Below are 19819 nucleotides of genomic sequence, written 5' to 3' on the forward strand. Positions count from 1 at the left end.
CTGACAAAGATGACCCCTGGGGGCCTCCACCCTTCAGTGTTCAGGCCATTGATCCTCCTCTGAAGGAGGGTCTCTACTGGTCATTACCAAAGGCACACAAATCGATCTTTTAAATCTGAATGGAAAGATTTCCTCTACTGTCATGAAAATCACATCTTGGTCTCTTTGCTGTTTAAACCTTTATTTCCAGGGCTGGGAATGTGGCTTAGTGGTAGAGTGCTTGCTTAGCATGCATGAGGCTCTGAGTTCTGATTACTCAGTACCACAGAAATAAAATAAAACAGTACAAAACTTTATTTCCAGAAGCAGAACTGCTTTTGACATGAAGTTTAAACAATGGAAACAATGTCTAGAAAAACAAAGTTCCACCTTCCCAAATGAACTCCCTCTGTTTTATTTTTTAATTCCGGGACCGGAACTTGAACTTAGGGTCTGATGCTTTCACTCACAGACTGATGCTCTACCACTTGAGCCATGCTTCCAGCCCTCTCTCCTAAAGTTCTAGCCTGAGGCTCCATCTTCAGAGCTTCTTCTCAAGCTTGGAAAGTTTTGACTCCAAGCTTAGACTTGGTGTGCCAACTTCCCTCCCTTCTACACCTTTCCTAGGTGGTATTTCCACAGGAAAGAGCTGGTCCCCGTCGGGAGAGGCGTTTCCATGGGAAACAGGGGCGGGGCCCTGGCCGCTGCCACGGGTCCTCACAGGCAGCACAGCCGCTCCACCTCGGCCTCACACTCATAGAACTTCTCGAAGAGCTCTGGGGAGGTGCTATTGACCTCCAGCCACCTCCTCAAGGTGCCCAGGGCCTGTAGGGCATCGGCTTTAGTAGGCAGAGGCTCTAAGCCATCTTCCCTATACCCTTCCTTAGCGTCAGCGCCCGTCTCCTCCTTGCACACTCCGGGGCCTGGCTCCTCGTCCTCCAAGTCCACGAAGTGGGAAAACTCCTCCTGGCTCAGTCCACCAGCAACTGGCGGCATCTCAGAAGCTTTGTCCAGGGCCAGGGGTGTTTTGCCTGGAGCTAACCCTTCCTGAATGAAGCTGCTCCAAATGAGCTGAGAAGGCACCTTGGTCCAGGCTGCCGCGGCCATGTGCAACGCATCCAACCCCGTGATGCCTTCCCCGGCTTCCGGCAGCGAGGTACCTTCTCTCCTGCTCTGCACAGCGGCCAATTTGCCCAGCAAACGGTGCCGGTAATGAGCTTTAAAGGCCCAGACCACAGAGCCAGGCAAGGAAGGTGTCGTGCTGGAGGCAGACAGAGGTAAGAGTCTCACGTGGTGGAGCCCGGGTAGGCCTGCCAACTCCTCTACCACTTGGGCAGCCAACAGCAAGGCTACCTGTCGACCCTGCTGCCCCATGTCCTGGTCAAACTGTGCCAACCACTCTGCCCAGGGGATGCTTGGGTCCGGGTGGTAGGAAGCAAGCAGTGCCTCACTGCTCACCCCAAAGAAGCACATAGGCGCAGCCTGGAGCCCACCGACCAACACTCGCCGCTTCTCTGTGCCCCTGCTGTTGGCACACAGGAGTACTTTCATCCGATCACACGCAAATGCTCTGCCAGGCACTGCCCGATAAAGCAAGGGCACTTCAGCACAGCCAAAAACATCCTCTGGAGAGAAGTCTTTAAGGGAGAGAGGTGGCTGGGCCTGGGACGTGAGGCCTAAGGGAGGTGGTTCAGGAGGGAATGGAGGAGTAAGGACATGGCGAGCCCCGAAGCCTACATTGTTTCGGCGTTTCCAGCGGACCAGCCAGCCAATGCTGGGCACAAAATCCTGGCCCATGATATCAGCCAACTCCTTGGCTTTGTGGAGTAACATGGGGCCCGTCACATCCCAGGCCTTGGCGCGGGCAATGTGGTACCAGCAGAGCAGAGCTTCATCGATCCCGCTATACTTGGACTCCCGCTTGCGCTTGCGCTCTCGGTTGGCAGTGCCGCTACACCAGTCTGCCAACAGCTTCTCCTTATTCTTGCAGATGCGGGAGATTTGGGGCTGGGAGACTTGGAAGCGCCGGGCTACCTCCGACTGGGACATTTTGGATTCATCCAGGAGTTCCAACACCTGAATCTTTTCCGCTAGGGACAAGGCATGGAGTTTCTTCTTGCTACTCAGCTCCATGGCTCCTGCAGGGCACCTGTGGGGACAGGAGAGGAGAGGATCTCGCGGGCGCTGAAGCCAGGAGGGATGGGAGAAAGTGGAGCCCGTGAGGACAGGGAAGTGATTGGACTGTGGGCAGCCGCCGGATACTGGACCAGCTGAAAGAGCAAGGGAAATGGCCAGGGCTGGAACGAGCCTCAGGAGTGCTAGCGCAGAAGCAAGGGGTGTCTGATCTGAGGAGGAGTGGAGTGCGGGCTGGGGTTCAGCAGGATGAATGAGTGCAGGGGACAGCTGAAGGAACAAAGGAATATGGCTAGAGAGGGTCTGGGCCTGGGTCGGGGGGCGGGGCGGTGCAGGTACAGGGGACAATCAGGACAAGATGGGGATGATGGTCTGGACTGTATTTCGATGAAAATGTTGGGGTGGACCAAATGAACAGAGTTGAGGTGAACAGGTGTACAGACGACAAAGCCGTGAGGATGGAGTCTGTTGGTGCCGGGGTGGCTCAGGCTGGGCCAGGGTGCAGCCTGGGGGAAGTGGGAGGGCAGGGCGAGAGTGCAGGTGCACAGGCGACAAAGGACGACCAGGGTGGAGGCTGCGGGCAGCGAAGGGGTGGAGTGTCCCCAGTGGGAAGGGTGAGGGTCTGGAAGGGGTACCCGGACCCAGGGCCGAGCGCCCCGGGCCCAGGCAGGCCAGGACACGGGCGGTGCGCCCTGGCCCGCCTCGCCCCACCGGGACCCAAAGCCCGTGGGCGGGGCCCAGGCGCCGACCCGCCCGCCCAGCCTCCCGCTCCGCACCCACCTCAGGCGCTCGTCCCGTGGCTCCCGCCCCTGCCCCCAGCCCGGCTCCTGAATCCCTGTTCGGGAGGCGATGGCAGAGCAGGGAGGGACGGGCGCCACGACCCCCAGGGCGGAGCGGATCAAGGAACCGCGCGGGCAGCGGGCCGCGGGAGCGCGCACAGCAAGGCCCGGTGCGGGCCGCCCGCGCCAGAATCGCTCCGGGCTGGGGAGGACTGCGGTGCGGGCCCTCGACCGGCTGTAGCCCCGCCCCAGATAAACCAGATTGGCTCTCAGAGGCGTCTCGTCCCGCCCCCGGCTACGTCTCATTGGATCCCGTGAAAGTGGCGGTTCCTCAGGCGTGCTGGAGGCGGAGCCTCTGGCGTGGGGGGAGAAGAGGCGGAGCCAGGACCAGCGGGAGCCCCTAGGCGCGGCTGGACTCGGGGACCGGGACCTGGCGCTGGCCAGCCCGAGACGTGGCATGAGGGCAGCGGAGGTGGCTCAGCGCCGCAAGGCCTTCCTGACTGTCATCCTTCATCTACCAAACAGGACTAAAGGCCGTCACGGAATTGTTCTGAAAAGATAAAATGGATGCAAGTTTCAAGCCATACAAAAGCTAGTTATACCATGGACAGCGCTGGTGGCCTCCAGTCTGTCACCCAGGCTACTTTTGACAAGGCGCCAAATCTTTGACAAGATTCAAGCTGCAAAACTTGGTGCCGATGGCCCACGTATGTAATTCTAGCCACCCCTGAGGCTGAGATTTGAGATCTGAGTTGCAAGCCAGTCCAAGCTTGAAAGTCTGTGAAACTCTTAATGTCAATTAACCACCAAGGCCAAGAGCTGTGGCTCAAGTGTGCTACAAGGCCAGCCTTGAGCAAGAACAAACAGAAAACACAAAAACAAAAACACAAAAACTTAGGCCCCAAGTTCAGGCCCCAATACCCACACACACATATGAATCATACAAAAAGATCATTTCTATACTCAAGAATATAATTTCCTTTCTTACGAATATTTGGTCCTGCACTAAATGTAGGCATGTTAATCTGCAGCTCCACATTCTCCCTGCCCCTTACACAGCTGGGTGCTCACCTGTACTGCTCACGTTTTTCATTCTATGAAGCTTCCTAAATTTCCTCTTATGCCTTGTCATTTTCTTTGCTACTTTTTTTTTTTTAATTGGGCTTGAACCTAGGGCTTGGGCCAGCTCCACTTGCAGTTTTGTTTTTTTTTGGTCGGTCGTGGGGCCTGAACTCTGGGTCTGGGCACCATCCCTGAGCTCTTCAGCTCAAGGTTAGCGCTCTACCACTGGAGACACAGTGCCACTTCTGGCTTTTTCTGCTTATGTGGTGCTGAGGACTCGAACCCAGGGCCTCATGCATGCAAGGCAAGCATTCTAACCACTGAACCACCTTCCCAGCCCCTCCACTTGCAGTTTTTGAGTGGCTAATTGGAGATAAGAGTCTCATGAAAACTTTTCTGACCAGGCTGGCTTCAAGGCATGATGTTCCAGGTCTCAGCCTCCTGAATAGCTATGATGATAGGCATTGACTCACCGGTACCCCCTTGACTGGAAGCTTTTTCTAAGTTTTATGTTTTGTTTTTTTCTCTGTCATGGGGCTTGAACGCTAGGCCTGAGTACTGGCCTTCAGCTCTTCAGCTCAAGGTGAGTGCTCTATCACTTGAGCCACAGTGCTACTTCCGGTTTTCTGGTGTTTTATTTATTTTTTTTTTTGGGTCCGGTCATGGGGCCTGAACTCTGGGCCTGGGTGCTGTCCCTCACCTCTTCAGCTCAAGGCTAGTGCTCTACCACTCACTTGAGCCACAGCGCCACTTCTGGCTTTTTTCTTTTTTCTTATGTGGTGCTAAGGAATCAAACCCAGGGTCTCATGCATGCAAGGCAAGCACTTTACCACTAAGCCACCTTCCCAGCCCCATCTGGTGGGTTTTTATTGAAGTTTCACGGTCTTTCCTGCCAGGGCTGGCTTTGAACCACAATTCTCAGATCTCAGCCTCCTGAGCAGTTAGGATTACAGGTGTGAGCCACTGGCGCCTGGCGTTCTATTTTTTAATTTTTTTTGTCGGTCGTGGGGCTTGAACTCTGGGCCTGGGCGCTGTCCCTCAGCTTTTCAGCTTAAGGCAAGCGCTCTACCACTTGAGCTACAGCACCAGTTCCGGTTTTCTGGTGGTTTATTGGAGATAGGAGTCTCATGGTCTCTTCTGCCTGGGCTGGCTTTGAACCGCAATCCTCAGATCTCAGCCTCCTGAGTAGCTAGGATTACAGGAATGAGCCACCAGCGCCCGGCTTTTTTTTAATAGAAGTTTCAAAATGCATTTGGAAAGGCTTTAGAGCTGCACGCTGAAGTCTTGGCTGCACGTCTTGCTCTGGCTCAGGAGCACACAGGCAATTAGCCATGCATCAGATGAGCAAGGTTGAGGCCCTTCCCCGGAAGATGTCCTCATTATCTCTGCAAAAGCTTTCTCTATCTCAAGGTGACATCATTGGTTTGCTGAGATTATCTTTTATTTAGTAATCAAATTTCTGGACCTATTTTGTCTCTGGATTGCAATGTCAATTGTAAAACCTGTCACAACTCCCATCTACATGTCCCAGTTTAGCAGAATTTTCCCCAAACAGAAATATACAGCATATGGGCTGGGAATGTGGCTTAGTGGTAGAGGTTTGCCTACCATGTATGATGCCCTGGGTTCCAGTCATTAGTACCACATACATAAGAGCTGGAAGTGGTACTGTGGCTCAAGTGGTAGAGTGCTAGCCTTGAGCAAAAGCTCAGGGACAGTACCCAGGCCTGAGTTCAAGCCCCAGGACTGGCAAAAAGAGAAGAAAAGATAAGAGGGTGATAAAAGTTGATTTTAACCCAAATTTTATATTGATAAAAACAGCTTCACTGTTGTTTATAATAAGAAATTGTTATCAACTTGAGTTTACATAAGTTAAATGAAATAAGCAATTTTATATCTGCTTTGGTAGTTGGGGCCAACAAAAATTTTGAATGAGGGAGAAAAGAACCAACCAACCAAACTTGAAACTAAACCCACTGTCCGAAGGAAGAACATTTTAGATGAAACAGCCTTTTGTGTGTGTGTGTGCTGCTTCTAGGGTTTAAACTCAAGGCCTGATGCTGTTAGTGAACCTCTTTGGGCTCAAGTATAGCAATCTACCACTTGAGCCACAGTGCCACTTCCAGCTTTTCTGTTTATGATGTACTGAGGAATTGAACCTAGGGCTTCATGCATGCTAGGCAAGCACTCTACCACTAAGCTATACCCCAGCCCTCTGAGTAATTTCTTTTTTCTTTTGCCAATCGTGGGGTCTGAACTCTGGGTCTGGGCGCTGTCCCTCAGCTCTTCAGCTCCAGGCTAGCTCTCTATCACTTGAGCCACAGCACCACTTCCAGCTTTTTCTGTTTATGTGGTGCTGAGGAATGGAACCCCGGGCCTCATGCATGCAAGACAAGCACTCTACCACTGAGCCACCTTCCCAGCCCTCTAAGTAATTTCTTAGAGATAAGAGTTTCATGGACTTTCCTGCCCAGGCTGGCTACAAATGGCAATCTCAGCCTTCTGAGTAGGTAGGATTACAGTGGTGAACCACAGACACCCAGCTGAAACAGCCCTCTTAACCAGTTGAGTTGGGAGATAAAACCATTCAGCAGAGGGCTGTGTGTAAAAATGTTTATTTTTTTAAACTAATGTTTAGAATATAGGAACTAAAGGGGGAGGGGGAAGACACCTCAACTCTAAAGTGACGGTGAGTTAGGGCCTGCCCGCAATGAAGGAGGAAGGCCAGTCCAGAGTGTCCTGGCATGGCTGTCCCTCCTACTTAATGTCAGTGCCACTAAGCAGAAAACCAAGGAATCAGGGTGTGAAGACCTTATCAGCTGCTAGTGAGCGTGCAAGGGAAGGGAACATCTATGCGGCACCCCTGTGACCTGGGAACTATCATACACAGGCAGGAGGCGGAGGCTCCCAATCTAGTTAAGGGCAAGAGGCTGAATGCCCAGGTCCAGGAAGGAAAAAAAAAAAAGAAAAAAAAGAAAAGAAAAAAAAAGAGGGGATTTTGGAGGTAGGCTTTTTATCGAGTTAAAAAACAGGCACATTATCCAACATCTCCTTGTGGCCCCCAAGCTGCTGGCCTGGCACCCTGGCACATCCCCTTTCCCCACAAAACCAAAGAGAACAAGGAGGGAGGCAGAAGATGGGGAAAAGGTAGGGAAGGCTTGGGTCACCAGAGACCACCCGTGAGTGAGCCAGCCAAGCACAGGAAAGACAGGGGTAGCTGCTAGTTCCCTGTGTGGGGTGCAGTGGGACAGGGTAGAGCCAGCCGAGTGACCAAGAACATCCTGGCTTAGGCAAGGGGCCCCGTTAGCAGGACAGAGGATCATAGGAGCGGGGGGGGGGGGCGCTGAAGAGGCAAGGTACAGCAGCACGAGGGGCATGGAAAGCTCCTGTGAGGGCAGCCTCAGCTTGTTCACTCCCAGCTGCTCCCAGCAGAGGACTGGTCAGGCTAGCATCGTGGGGAAGGAACCCTGGAGACCAGAGCAGGGAGTCAGCCAGGGCCAAAAGAATGGAGCTACTCTCTATTTGAAACATCGTTTGAACCCTGTGATCACCAGGGCCTGGGCCCAAGGCAAGCAGAGTGAATGCACTTCATGGAGAACACAGAGAAGCGGGGCCCATAAATCTGCCCTGGGGTGGCATACTGCTCCTTTCTCCCTGAGGGCCTGGGGCCAGAGGTGGTCAGCGCTGCCACCTCCACTTGCTGTTGCCAAAGGCAGGTTGGCATGACCACCCGAGGTTCTGGACTTGTGAAAGAGGGGGGAAGGGAAGGGGGTTATGAAAACCAAGGTGGAGGAGAAAAACATCTTCAGATATGTGGGGGAGCTGGGTGGCACATCAGGAGGAGTTCTGGTTCTGGTAGATGGAAGCTTTCTCCTTCAACAGGTCCAGACACAGGTGGCAGCTCCAGCTTCCTGCAGAGAAACAGAAGGGTCAGGTCAGGGTCAGCGCCCACAATCCTGCTGTCCTTCCATTCCCCACCCCTCTTCCCTAAGCAGGACAGGAGAAATTCTGCAGTAGCAGTGAAAGGAACCCATCAATCTTCAAATACTGTGAAAATCATTCCCCATGAAGGTGAAGGCAACACTCAGAACCCAGATGTCGAGGCCCCCTCGGCCTTGTTACAGGAGCTGGGAAGTAGAAGGGCCTGGGCAGACGCCAGCTTTTAAAGTGGCCCAAGCTTTAGACTTGTGATTACAACACAATAGGCTTGGTTCTTCTGGCCACAAAGTTAGAAAAGAATCCTTTTTTTTTTTTTTTTTTGTTGGTCATGGGGATGGAACTCAGACTGGGCGGTCCCTGAGCTCTTTAAGCTTAAGGCTAGGGCTCTACCACTTGAGCCACAGCACCCTTCGGGTTTTCTGTTGGTTTATTGGAAATCAAGTTTCATGGGGGCTGGGAAGGTGGCTCAGTGGAGTGCTGGCCTTGCAAGCCTGGGTTCAATTCCTCAATTCCACATAAGCAGACAAAGCCAGATGCAGCGCTGTGGCTCAAGTGGTAGAGTGCTAGCCTTGAGCCTTGAGCTGAGGGACAGCGCTCAAGCCCAGAGTTCAGGCCCCCTGACTGGCAAAAAAAAAAGTTTCATGGACTTTCCTGCCAGAGCTAGTTTTGACTGTGATCCTCAGATCTCAGCCTCCTGAGTAGCTGGGATTACAGGTGTGAGCTACCAGCACCAGGCAGAAACCAATTCTTATTTCAATTTAAGCCAGAGCTTTCTGCAAGCTGAGACGGCCTGCCAACATCTGTGTCTGAGCAGAGACTAAAGACACAAAGGGATGATCCAATCTACTATGACCCAAGTCTAACTTCAAAGTGGAACAGGAAATAACTTCTCTGCAAGAAAAATAACTGGCTTATACCTTGCTATTATCTCTTACTATGATTGGATTCCTACCTCCCCCAAATTAGTTCTCAATGTTTTGATGTAAACAATTATGCATACATATGTATATATGTATTTTTTTTCTCATTTTTTGTGGGTTCTGAGGCTTGAACTCTGGGCCTGGACTCTGTCCCTGGGCTTCTTTTGCTCTAGACCTCTACCACTTGAGCCACAGCCCCACTGTTAGCTATTTCAGAGTAGTTTATTGGAGATAATGCGTCTCATGGACTTTCCTGCACCAGTTGGCTTTGAACCATGATCCTCAGATCTCAGCCTCTTGAGTAGCTAGAGTTACAAGCTTGAGTCATGGGTACCTGGATACGTATGTCGTTTTGAACGTATTTCTGGAAAGAACCTCATAGGTCTTCAAAGACATATGACTTAAAAATCCAAGAGGAGGGGCTGGGAAGGTGGCTCAGTGGTAGAGTGCTTGCCTTGCATGCATGAGGCTCTGGGTTCGATTCCTCAGCACCACATAAGCAGAAAAAGCTGGAAGTGGCACTTTGGCTCAAGTGGTAGGGTGCTAGCCTTGAGCTGAAGAGCTGAGGGACAGTGCTCAGTGCTCAGGTCCAGAGTTCAGGCCCCATGACCGCCAAAAAAAAAAAATCTAAGAGGATGGTCCTTTCTAAGGTCAATGAGTAGAGACTGTCAAGCTTTTCTATAAAGTATTACCTATTTTAAGTGAGCCACAAGGGACAGTTTTACTTAAGATCTTTTTAAAACTCTCGGTTAAAAAAAAAAAGACTCTTATCTTTTAAGTTATATTAACTGGCTGTGGCTGGATTGTTACCAACCACGACCCGAAACCTGAGGGTATGCTGACTTTTAGGGGCAGGACCCAGCTCCTGATGCTCCAGCTGGAGCACTACCTACACCTGTGGCCTTCTGCAACCTCAGTGTCCCATGAATATCCGTGGGAAAGCCCGTCTGCAGTGAGAATTGATTCTACCTACACTAAGCTGGTATTTGATGGAAGTAAAAAAATCCAGGTGCCTCAGTGGCTCCTGTGATCCTAACTATTCAGAAGCTGAGATCTGAGGATCATGTTTGGAAGGCAGCCTGGGCAAAAAAGTTCATGAGATGTGTTCTACCACTTGAGCCACAGTGCCACTTCTGGCTTTGTTTTTTCTGCTTATGTGGTGCTGAAGAATTGAACCTAGGGCCTCATGCATATAAGGCAAGCATTCTAACATTGAGCCACCTTCCCAGCCCCATGAGACTTATTTCCACTAAACTACCAAAAAAGCCAGAAATGGAGCTGTGCCTTGAGCAAAAAAGGTAAAAGACAGTGCCCAGGCCCGAAGTTCAGGACCTAGTAATGGCACCAAAAACAACCAAAAACCCAAACCAAAACACTATTTTTTTCAAAGCTCTTGAGCTGAAGAGCGCAGGGACAGCGCCCAGGCCCAGAGTTCAAGCCCCATGACCGACAAAAAAAAAATGCTGGAAGTGGAGTTGCTTAAGTGGTAGAGCACCAGCCTTGAGTAAGACAAACTCAGGGACAGCACCCAAGCCGACTGTGTATGCACGCGCACACACACACACAGCTGATTTACAGATTCAACATGGCAGCAGAAGTGTGACCCTCCGCAGGTGTTAAAGGACTCTTGGGACTTTTCTTAGTGGCCACATGGCCTCATTCTCTACAGAACGCCAGCAGTCTGACCTACATTAAAAGTCAACTACCAACACATGGTGAACTTCTCTTGCCTGGAATACTGGCTCAGCAAGTGGGTAGTTGTTCCCTCCTAGATAAGCTCCAAGTTCCCATATGAGAAGGCCTAAGCTCAGAAATCCAGCCAGAGGCGACTGGGGAGATGCAGCCAGTCCTTGGTGCCACCCCTGGTTTGAGTGAAAAATCATTATTAAAGTAAACTACTGGGCTGGGAAGGTGGCTCAGTGGTAGAGCGCTTGCCTTGCATGCATGAGGCCCTGGGTTCGATTCCTCAGCACCACATAAGCAGAAAAAAAAAAAGCTGGTAGTGGTGCTATGGTTCAAGTGGTAAAGTGCTAGCCTTGAGCTGAAGAGCTGAGGGACAGCACCCAGTCCCAGAGTTTAGGCCCCATGACCAGACCCCAAAAAACAAAAACAAAATAAACTACTGCAGGGGGGCTGGGAAGTTGGTTCAGTGGTAGAGTGTTGCCTCACATACATGAGATCCTGGGTTCAATTCCTCAGCACCACATAAGCAGAAAAAAGCTGGAAGTGGCACTGAGGCTTAAGTGATAAAGTGCTAGCCTTGAGCTGAAGGACAGCGTCCAGGCCTAGAGTTTAGGTCCCAAGACTGACCTAAATAAATAAATAAATAAACTACTGCAGATGCAGAAATATCTGTCCAGAAACAACTCTCTTCCATACTGGAAAGGGGAAGGCAGAAGAAACAAATACTCAAATCTATCAAGTTAGGAAAGCTGAAAGAGCAATGTTGTATCAGGCAAAGTGACAATTCAATTTTCTTTTCTTTTTTGTTGGTTGTGAGGCTTGAACTCTGGGCCTGGGCGCTATCCCTCAGCTCTTCAGCTCAAGGCAAGTGCTCTACTGCTTGAGCCACAGCACCACTTCTGGTTTTCTAGTGGTTTATTGGAGATAAGAGTCTCACGGACTTTCCTGCCTGGGTTGGCTTTGAACCGTGATCTTCAGATCTCAGCCTCCTGAGTAGCTAGGATTACAGGCATGAGCCACTGGCACCCAGCGACAATTCAATTTTCATACTAACTGGAGGGAAATAGCTCTCTCCTTCTGAGTGACTTTCTTCTGCTCAACATCTGTTCACTCCTGGAGTATTAATTTGTTACTGAAGACAATATGCAAACATTAAGCCCTTCAGGTTGAAATATTAGAAAAGTATCCCGAACTGAGGCAAGGCAGAGTAAAATGGCAACTCAGAATTTACTAGGTAGGTGATTTTACTGACAAATTGTTCTGAGTAACTGATTATAATCCTGAGTAATGGATGAATTGATTATTCTCAGCCACATACCTTCAGGAGGCTCAGACATGGATGGGGTAAGACAGTACATGTGGTAGCCACGGTCGCAGTCATCACAGAAGAGCAGCTGGTCCTAGAGAAGCACAAAGGAAGAAGAAGAGGGGGCCAATGATTTAGGAGCCTCGGGCTACCTACAGGGGGAAGGCTTCCAAGAATACTGCTGCCAAAAAGAACAGCTAACAGGGAAGATGATACTAGACTCTACTCAGACCAAGTCACTATCATCCCCTATTTGAGTCCTATCAGAGCTCCTAAATAATTACATGGCCTCCTCTTTGCCAACAATCTCTTCTCTATAAATCAGCCAAAGTTGCCTTTAAAAAACTTGATAGGCCAGGATCACACCTGTAATTCCAGCTAGTCAGAAGGCTGAGATGAGGATCACAGCTTGAAGCCAGCTGAGACTCTTATCTCCAATGAATCACCCAAAAATGCAGAAGTAGAGCTGCAGCTCAAGTGATAGATCAGTCCCTCATTATAAGCCTCCAGCAGCATCCCACTATATTTAGAACTTGAGGCCCAGGCATTGGGGGTGTAAGCTCAGTGGCAGAGCACACACTTAGCCTTTCCAAGTCTCTGGGGTCAACGCTGAGGCCCCACAGAATTGCTGGTGCCTACCTCTCTGATCCATCTCCCCCAGCTCTATTCCTACACAGAGGGCAGGCTTCAGTCTGCCACACTGGCCTTCTTAGTACATGTGGCTCATCCACCTTAAGGAGTCTGCACCAGCCAGCCTAAAAGCCGTGCACGGCACAGCTGCTCCTTTTTCTTTTTTTGGTCCGGTGGTGGGGTCTGAACTCTGGGCCTGGGCGCTGTCCCTCAGCTCTTCAGCTCAAGGCTAGCGCTCTACCATTTGAGCCACCGCGTCACTTCCGGCTTTTTTTCTTTTTGCTTATGTGGTGCTGGGGAATCGAACCCAGGGCCTCAGACATGCAAGGCAAGTGCTCTACCACTGAGCCACCTTCCCAGCCCCCTGCTCCTTTCTTTCTTGCTCTCCCTCCAGAACTTTTGGGATGTCTCAGTATTTTGCAAATTTCAGCATCAACCTTCCCTCTGCTAAAAAAGTCCATCTGACTATGCCTCTAAGACAGTATCCACTCATTTGTACATCACTGGTCTTATTTGCTCCAAGGCACACAGTAAGTTCTCCCTTCCTTGCTCACTGCTGTTATCCACAGAATGCAGGGACTCTGTCTCATTTGGTCTCATTAGAACCTAAAACTGAGTGTGACCTAAAGTTGGTGCTCAAGAAACTGGAGTTCCCAGGGGGATGGTGTTGAGGGGGGCGAGGGAGGAGCTTGGGCGTGTTGTAGGGGAGCCAGCTGGGGCGATGGTGGGGAGGGGGGATGAGGGAGGAGCTTGGGGTGTTGTGGGGGAGCCAGCTGGGGCGATGGTGGGGAGGGGGGATGAGGGAGGAGCTTGGGCGGGGTGTGGGGGAGCCAGCTGGGGCAAGCAGGACACCCACGTCATTCTCCGAGGTGCCGCAGAGGTTGCAGCACTTGCACTCGATGCACTGCCAACGGTAGGTTTTGACAGCCGCCATCATCACAGGGGTGAACTGGAGGCAGGAAGGATGCCCTGTTGGAAGCAAGAGAAACGAGGCTGTAAGCTGAAGCAGAGGTGTTGTGCGTGTCTAAGATGAGCTGTCTAGGATGGTGCTGAAGTCAGTGAGCCACAAGTCCCTCGGGACCTGACGCTGGGGCAGTCCTCTCTGGGGGTAGGTACTCTGGGGGTACCTGAGCGGCCACAGTCAGAACAGGACACCAGCTCTTCAGGCTGTCCTGTCTTCTTGTTGATCTTTGAGTCCCCCAGGCAGAAGTCGCAGTAGTTATTGGGCAAGGCCAATCCATCAGGACCCTTCTTGGCTATAGGAAGAAAGAGAGCTTTGATGATGCTCCTGAGGGTGGGCCGTGCCTGGGTCATTAACATTCCTGCAAGGAAGGGCTTTTACTGCGAGACCAGCTCCTTGCCTGCTTGCCCACTCCCAACACCTCAGCTTACATTTCTGCTCCTCAGACCTCTGGGAAACGGGGGTGGGTGGCTGGGAGTCTTCCTTGTCCTCGCCCTCTTCCTCAGCCAGGTGGGAGTGGGCATAGTGGTAACTGAGGCCAGGTCGGTTCTTATAGCGTTTTCCACAAACTGGTTGGAGAAGATTGCAGAGAGAGGTGTCAAGCTATAGGAAGCTACGTCCCCACCCCTCCAAGCTGTGAGGCCCCACCCGAAGCCCCCCATTCCTCCAGCAGCCTTGTTCTGGGGAGAATCCTAGTGATGATCCCTTCCCTTCTCTTTAGCCAGGAGCACCCCACAGCACTATGCTTTTCTGAACTGAGAGTCTAGTGGGGCTCAGCCTTCGTTGCATTACCACTTGCCCTGGAAATGGTAAGAGTCTGAGGAACTCCAGTCAGGAAAAGTCTATGGTTTTCACTATGGCAGGAAGGGGAAAAGTAAAAAAGAGACCTCAAAGTCAGTGAATGCGGGAGGCTCATGTGGCCCTGCACACAACACAAAGCCTGGCCCTGCTGAGTGGACAAAGGGCTCAGGCTGGCTTTCTTGGTGACCACCTACCAAATGAGCAGAGAGCAGTTGGCTCCCAAAGGAGCCACAACTGTGCCTGCCCAGCAAGAAAAGCTGACTCCAGCAAGGCAGTCTGTAATCTTTTTTTTTTTTTTTTGGCCAGTCCTTGGCCTTGAACTCAGGGCCTGGGCACTGCCCCTAAGCTTCTTTTGCTCAAGGCTAGCACTCTTACCACTTGAGCCACAGCGCCACTTCCAGCGTTTTCTGTTTATGTGGTACTAAGGAATTGAACTCAGAGCTTCATGCATGCTAGGCAAGCACTCTACCACTAAGCCACATTCCCAGCCCCAGTCTGTAATCTTGAGTGGTGACAATTAAGGGCAAGGGGCCAAAAGGAAGGAATGAGGAGGCTGGGAGGAGGTGGAAGGATGGTGGGGACATTAGCTGACCACCAAGTGCCTGTGCATGGGACGGGAGCAATGGATCTATTGTTCATAGTGGGTTCCTCATAATGCTTTTGGAGCTACCCCATGCATGAGGCTGAGTGGCCTAGGAGTAAGCGTGAGGGAGAGAAGCAGTGAAGGCGGCTGCTGGGACTCTGGGGCGTGGAACACAACCACTGTTCAGCAAGTTCTGCCCCCATGCCATTCCAGAGACTTCAAGACTAGCATCACAGGAGATGAGGAAGGCGGAGGAACAAGGGAAGAGGGAAAAGGGATAGGAAAACCAAAAGTCTGAAAAGTTGAGAGAGCTACCTCTCTGGGGCGCTTTCGAGGTATGCTTTTGTTTGAAACTATCTGAAAGACAGAAAGAAAAGTCATGAGAAGGAGGCCTTGACACACTGGAGACAAGGGCAGCGGCAACAGGAAAGCGGAGCAAGCGAGCGACAGAGAACCCCAGCAGCGACGGAGCTCCGGGGTGGAGGCACGGAAGGAGGGTGAGCCAAAGCAAAGGGAAAGAGAACAGACACTGAAAACCTCAGGGCTGACCCCCTGTGCCCCAGCTCATTGGGCCAGCAGACCTGGACACTGCCCACGGAGAGGCCAACCCTGCCTGCTAAGAAACCTCCCACTCCCCCACCCCAGGGGTCAGAGGAATCTCTCCCAGAGCATGCAGGTCCCACCGGTCATGGAGCAGAAGCCTGGGCCACCCAGGGTTCTTGGAGGGAACTAGTCAGCAGGCAGATCAAGATCACAGGCTCGTTTCAGCACTCAGGGCAAGAACACAACCCTCCCTCCTCTCACATCCAGAGCAGGAGCTGGGTCCAAGGCAAAGACTACCCACCCACTAGCGAGGCACTCACTGTCACAGGCATACGGCTTGTCCCGGTCCTCCAGGATGGAAGCATCCAGCTTCTTCCGGGCACTGCCCACACCCTTACCCTGCCGAGAAGAGTACAAAGATGCCTTCACTAAAGTGCAGAACCCCAGGAGTGACACTCTCCTGAGCAGCAGCTAATCTCATTTAACAGGAAGAAAGGGAACCAGAGGAAATCATGGACCACCCTGCCATGCACTGCCAGCAACATACTGGCCCTTCACCTTGGACTTCCCCTTGCCCCGGCGCTTGGGAGTATCCTCTTCATAGTCCTCATCGTCAAGGTCATCCAGGAAGTCATCGGGCTCAAGAATCCGCTGAGTGGACAGACAGATCAGAATGAATAGAAATCATGTCACCTAAAAGCTTCATATGACAGAATTGGCCAAGGCCACCCAGAACCTCCTCTCCTCTGGGACCTGGTCCCACCCTCATTCCTCACCCTACAATCAAAGTCCTGTTCCCTTCAATGCTTCTGTTCCTCTGTGCCTCTTTGTGCTGTTCCCTTGGCTTAGAATACCTCCCCCGCCCCTGATCTCTTAAGTGGTCTAGTCAAATGCTCTGTTCCACCCTGTTGGACTGGCCTCTCTGAAAAATTATAGTCAGTAGTCCCTTTCTAACATGTCCTAGTTAAATGACAGACTTGGTGCTTATTGTGTGACCTTATGGGAAATTTTTTTTTTTTTCCGGTCATGGGGCTTGAACTCTTGGCCTGGGTGCTGTTCCTCAGCTCTTCAGCTCAAGGCTAGTAGTACTTTACCACTTGAGCCACAGCCCCATTTCTAGTTTTCTGGTAGCTAACTGGAGATAAGAGTCTCACGGACTTTCCTTGCCCAGGCTGGCTTTGAACCTTGATCCTCAGATCTCAGCCTCCTGAGTAGCTAGGATTACAGGAGTGAGCCACGGACGTCTGGCCCTTCTGGGAAGTTTTAAAATGGCTCTACTCCAGTCTTCCTGTGAAATGGGGACCATGAAGCCTACCCCATAAGACCCTGTATAAGCTAACAGAGGTAATGCATGGAAAAGAACTTAGCATGGTGCCTGGAATATCTTTTTTTTAATTTTTTGATCAGTCGTGGGGTTTGAACTCAGGGCCTGGGCACTGTCCTTGAGTTTTTTCCACTCAAAGCTTGAGTCACAGTACCATTTGTGGTTTTCTGGTGGTTAACTGAGATTAGAGTCTCATAAACTTTCCTGCCTGGGCTGGCTTTGAACCATGACACTCAGCTCTCAGCCTCCTGAGTAACTAGGATTACAGGTGTAAGCCACCAGCACCTGGCTGATTTTCTTAGTTTTAAACGTAGTGTTGGTTTCCCAGTTGGCAGAGATGAGGCTGTTTTACCTGTGGATCTCCAGGTACTAAAAAACTTTTTTTTTTCTTTTGTCAGTTGTGGGGCCTGAACTCTGGGCTTGGGCACTGTCCCTCAGCTCTTTAGCTCAAGGCTAGCGCTCTACCACTAGAGCCACAGCGCCACTTCTGGCTTTTTCTGCCTATGTGGTGCTGAGGAATCAAACCCAGGGTCTCATGCATACAAGACAAGCACTCTACCACTGAGCCACCTCCCCAGCCCACTAAAAAACTTTATAACAAAAACTTTTGTGATAAAGAGGATGAATGAATGAGAGCCTATCCTTAGAAGGAAAGCAGCAGGACAGGGTAGGTGACAGGAGAGAAGTTTATCAGCTATAGAGGAAACCTCAGCTTCTGCTTCTGTTCTTCTTTTTGGTGGTCCTAAGGATTGGATTCAAGGCCTCAGTCATGCCAGACATTCCATCACTGATCTACTTCAGACTTGCTAAGGGGCGGCCCCTCCTGAAGAGCCTGGTGTCCTGCAAAGCTCCTTCAGCCACGGGGATAGTCTTATACCTTCCGTGCTCGACTATTGGTCACAGGAAACTCTCCCAGGCTGTCATCATCAACTCGGGGATCCGGGGCACCTCGCTTCTCCAGGGGGTCGGTGCGCAACAGAGCCTCTAAACTGCTGCCATCCTGAGAGATGAGCCCCTCCTTCTTCAGGGTCTGGTCTGTGTCTGCAAGAGTCAGGATAAAACAAGGCTCAGAGGGGCTAAAGCTTTGAGTGGACATAGTGCAAGAGTCAACCAGTCAGCGAGGAGCTGATGGTTCACATTTGTAATCTCAGCTACTCAGGAGGCTGAGATCCAGAGGATCACAGTTTGAAGTGAGTCTGGGCGGAAAATTCTTGAGATTCCATCTTCAAAATATCCAGCAAACGGGTTGGGAATGTGGCTTAGTGGCAGAGTGCTTGCCTAGCATGTATGAGGTCCTGGGTTCCATTCCTCAGTACCACATAAAACAAAAAATTAAAAAAAAAAAAGACAGCAAAAAGCAGGGCTGGTATCATGGCCCCATTTTACAATGCCAACAGAGTGAGCTAGCAAGCTGAGTGAGAACAAGCCCTGAATTCAAACTCCAATACCACTAAAAACAAATTTTTTAAAGGCAGTCAACCAGTGTGCTACTGTTTTCTGTTGTTGAGCTCTCCAGGGATCAAGACACCCTAGTTCACTCAACACGGGAACACAGCTCTTTACCTGTTAACTCTGATAAGCTGAATTCTCTAAGGTAACAAAGAAATTATATATATATTTTGTTTGTTTTTTGTTTTTTCCTGTGCTCGTGTTGGGGCTTGAATTTAGGGCCTGGGTACTGTCCCTAAGCCTGTGCTCAAGCCTAGTGCTCTACCACTTGAACCAGAGCTCTGCTTCCAGCTTTCTGGTGGCTAATTGGAGATGAGGATCTCAGACTTTTCTGCCTGGCCTGGCTTTGAACCACGATCCTCAGATCTCAGCCTCCTAGGTTGTTAGGATTATAGGAATGAGCCACTGGCAACCAACCCTGATTCATTTTTGACTTTTGTTTTTACAGGAACTAGCACAGGGCCTGGCACTAGTGGATGGGAAACAGATCGGTTGCCATGCAGTGGGCTACGCCCCTGCTCAAGCAGGGTGCCCCCTACCTGGTTTAATAGATGGGAAGGAAAGCCGGGGATCTTCAGGTGGGTGGGCTCGTCGCTTTTTTCGCCAGCGCCGGGCAGGGTAGGAATATAGCTGTCCAGAGGCCAATCCTGTGGAAGTCCGAATGAGCAGTTAAACCCTAACCCAATACTAGAAAATGATATTACACACTTTTGAGCTAAGTAGCTCCCCTGAGTTCTAGAGCAAGAAAAGAATGCTGACAGTGTGAGCCTGAGGATTGGGTAAGATTCTGCATGGAGGGGGAGGGAATGAGTATAAGCTTAGGCTATTAACACAGCCCTTCAGAAGCCTAATCATGGCCTCCACTGAGGGGGGGAAGAAAAAAAAAAGCCGAGGTGAAGGTATGAACCCGTCAGCTTCATCCTCCCCATGAGGGGTGGGGGGTGGGAAACGATGACAACCATATTCATCCACAGGTAGGAGCAGGGGGGGGGGAATTCTCCTCGTGTCCCTGAGACTGTGACCTCACCTGGACCACGGTGTCGCTTTTCCATCCAGATGTAACAGTTGCTCTGGGCTACTCCAGTCTGAGAGTCCAGGAAAGGCAAGCGCACGCTGCGCTCGGCACACAGGCGGGCGTTGTAACTGTGGCACTGCTCCATGGCATCTTTGTAGTACTGCTCCCCAAGGCTGCAGGGAGGTAGAAAGCAAGGATGCAAGGTGCCAAAACATCCTGCTCCCCTGTCAACTGCTTCTCCAAAGGGCCCAGGGGACGGGGAAATCAGATCTAAGGGTTACATTTGCCTCTACTTCTGCCTCATGGGACACAAAGCCCCTCCACTAAGCCAGCATGAGGAAAGGCACTTCACAACTAAATTACCGTGAAGAACACATAATTTCATCAGACAAGCTGATGGGAGACAGCGTAACAGTGTAGCATTTGCTTGTGTCAGGTCCTGAGCTCCAGTTGAAATGAATGCTCATTCCTTGTTTCTCATCCATCTAGCTCTGTACTAGTTAAGATGTTACTTTTCTTAGCCTCTCTTATAAACAGGGAAAAAGAGTTCATCAAAGTCTAGGGAGCTTATTAAAAGGTTTTTTAGCAAACTATAAAAGCTTATCGAAGGAAATGTTATTTAGGTGGTTAGAGGTATGTCTCCAATTGTAGAGTGCCAACCAGTGAATGAGAGCACAAGTTTAAACTCTGGTTGGGGGGGGGGGGGGGAAAA

The 19819-nt window shown here is 50.9% G+C and overlaps 2 protein-coding genes across 4 annotated transcripts in view; both read right to left on the minus strand.

Annotated features, from left to right (window-relative positions):
• Nucleotides 1–696: 696 nt before the first annotated feature.
• Nucleotides 697–2112, minus strand: Tigd3 (tigger transposable element derived 3). The gene has a single exon (XM_013020919.1). The coding sequence runs from the start codon at nucleotides 2110–2112 to the stop codon at nucleotides 697–699; it is 1416 nt and encodes a 471-aa protein (XP_012876373.1).
• A 4454-nt stretch (nucleotides 2113–6566) lies between these two features.
• Dpf2 (D4, zinc and double PHD fingers family 2) overlaps nucleotides 6567–19819 on the minus strand; it is a 20141-nt gene continuing 6888 nt past the window's right edge. For 2 of the 3 annotated variants that reach the window (XM_013020920.1, XM_013020921.1), the window contains exons 2-11: nucleotides 19120–19280; nucleotides 18632–18739; nucleotides 17521–17684; nucleotides 15878–15970; nucleotides 15640–15718; nucleotides 13824–13961; nucleotides 13559–13687; nucleotides 13288–13400; nucleotides 11814–11895; nucleotides 6567–7864 (exon numbers count right to left, since the gene is read on the minus strand). In XM_013020920.1, coding sequence (XP_012876374.1) covers nucleotides 7788–7864; nucleotides 11814–11895; nucleotides 13288–13400; nucleotides 13559–13687; nucleotides 13824–13961; nucleotides 15640–15718; nucleotides 15878–15970; nucleotides 17521–17684; nucleotides 18632–18739; nucleotides 19120–19280 — 1144 coding nt within the window. In that variant the 3' untranslated portion in view covers nucleotides 6567–7787. Of the gene's footprint in view, nucleotides 7865–11813; nucleotides 11896–13287; nucleotides 13401–13558; nucleotides 13688–13823; nucleotides 13962–15091; nucleotides 15134–15639; nucleotides 15719–15877; nucleotides 15971–17520; nucleotides 17685–18631; nucleotides 18740–19119; nucleotides 19281–19819 lie in introns of all 3 variants that reach the window. The other variant, XM_013020922.1, reaches the window with a different exon arrangement.

Source organism: Dipodomys ordii, unplaced genomic scaffold (genome assembly GCF_000151885.1).
Source record: "Dipodomys ordii isolate 6190 unplaced genomic scaffold, Dord_2.0 Scaffold54, whole genome shotgun sequence".
NCBI lineage: Eukaryota > Metazoa > Chordata > Mammalia > Rodentia > Heteromyidae > Dipodomys > Dipodomys ordii.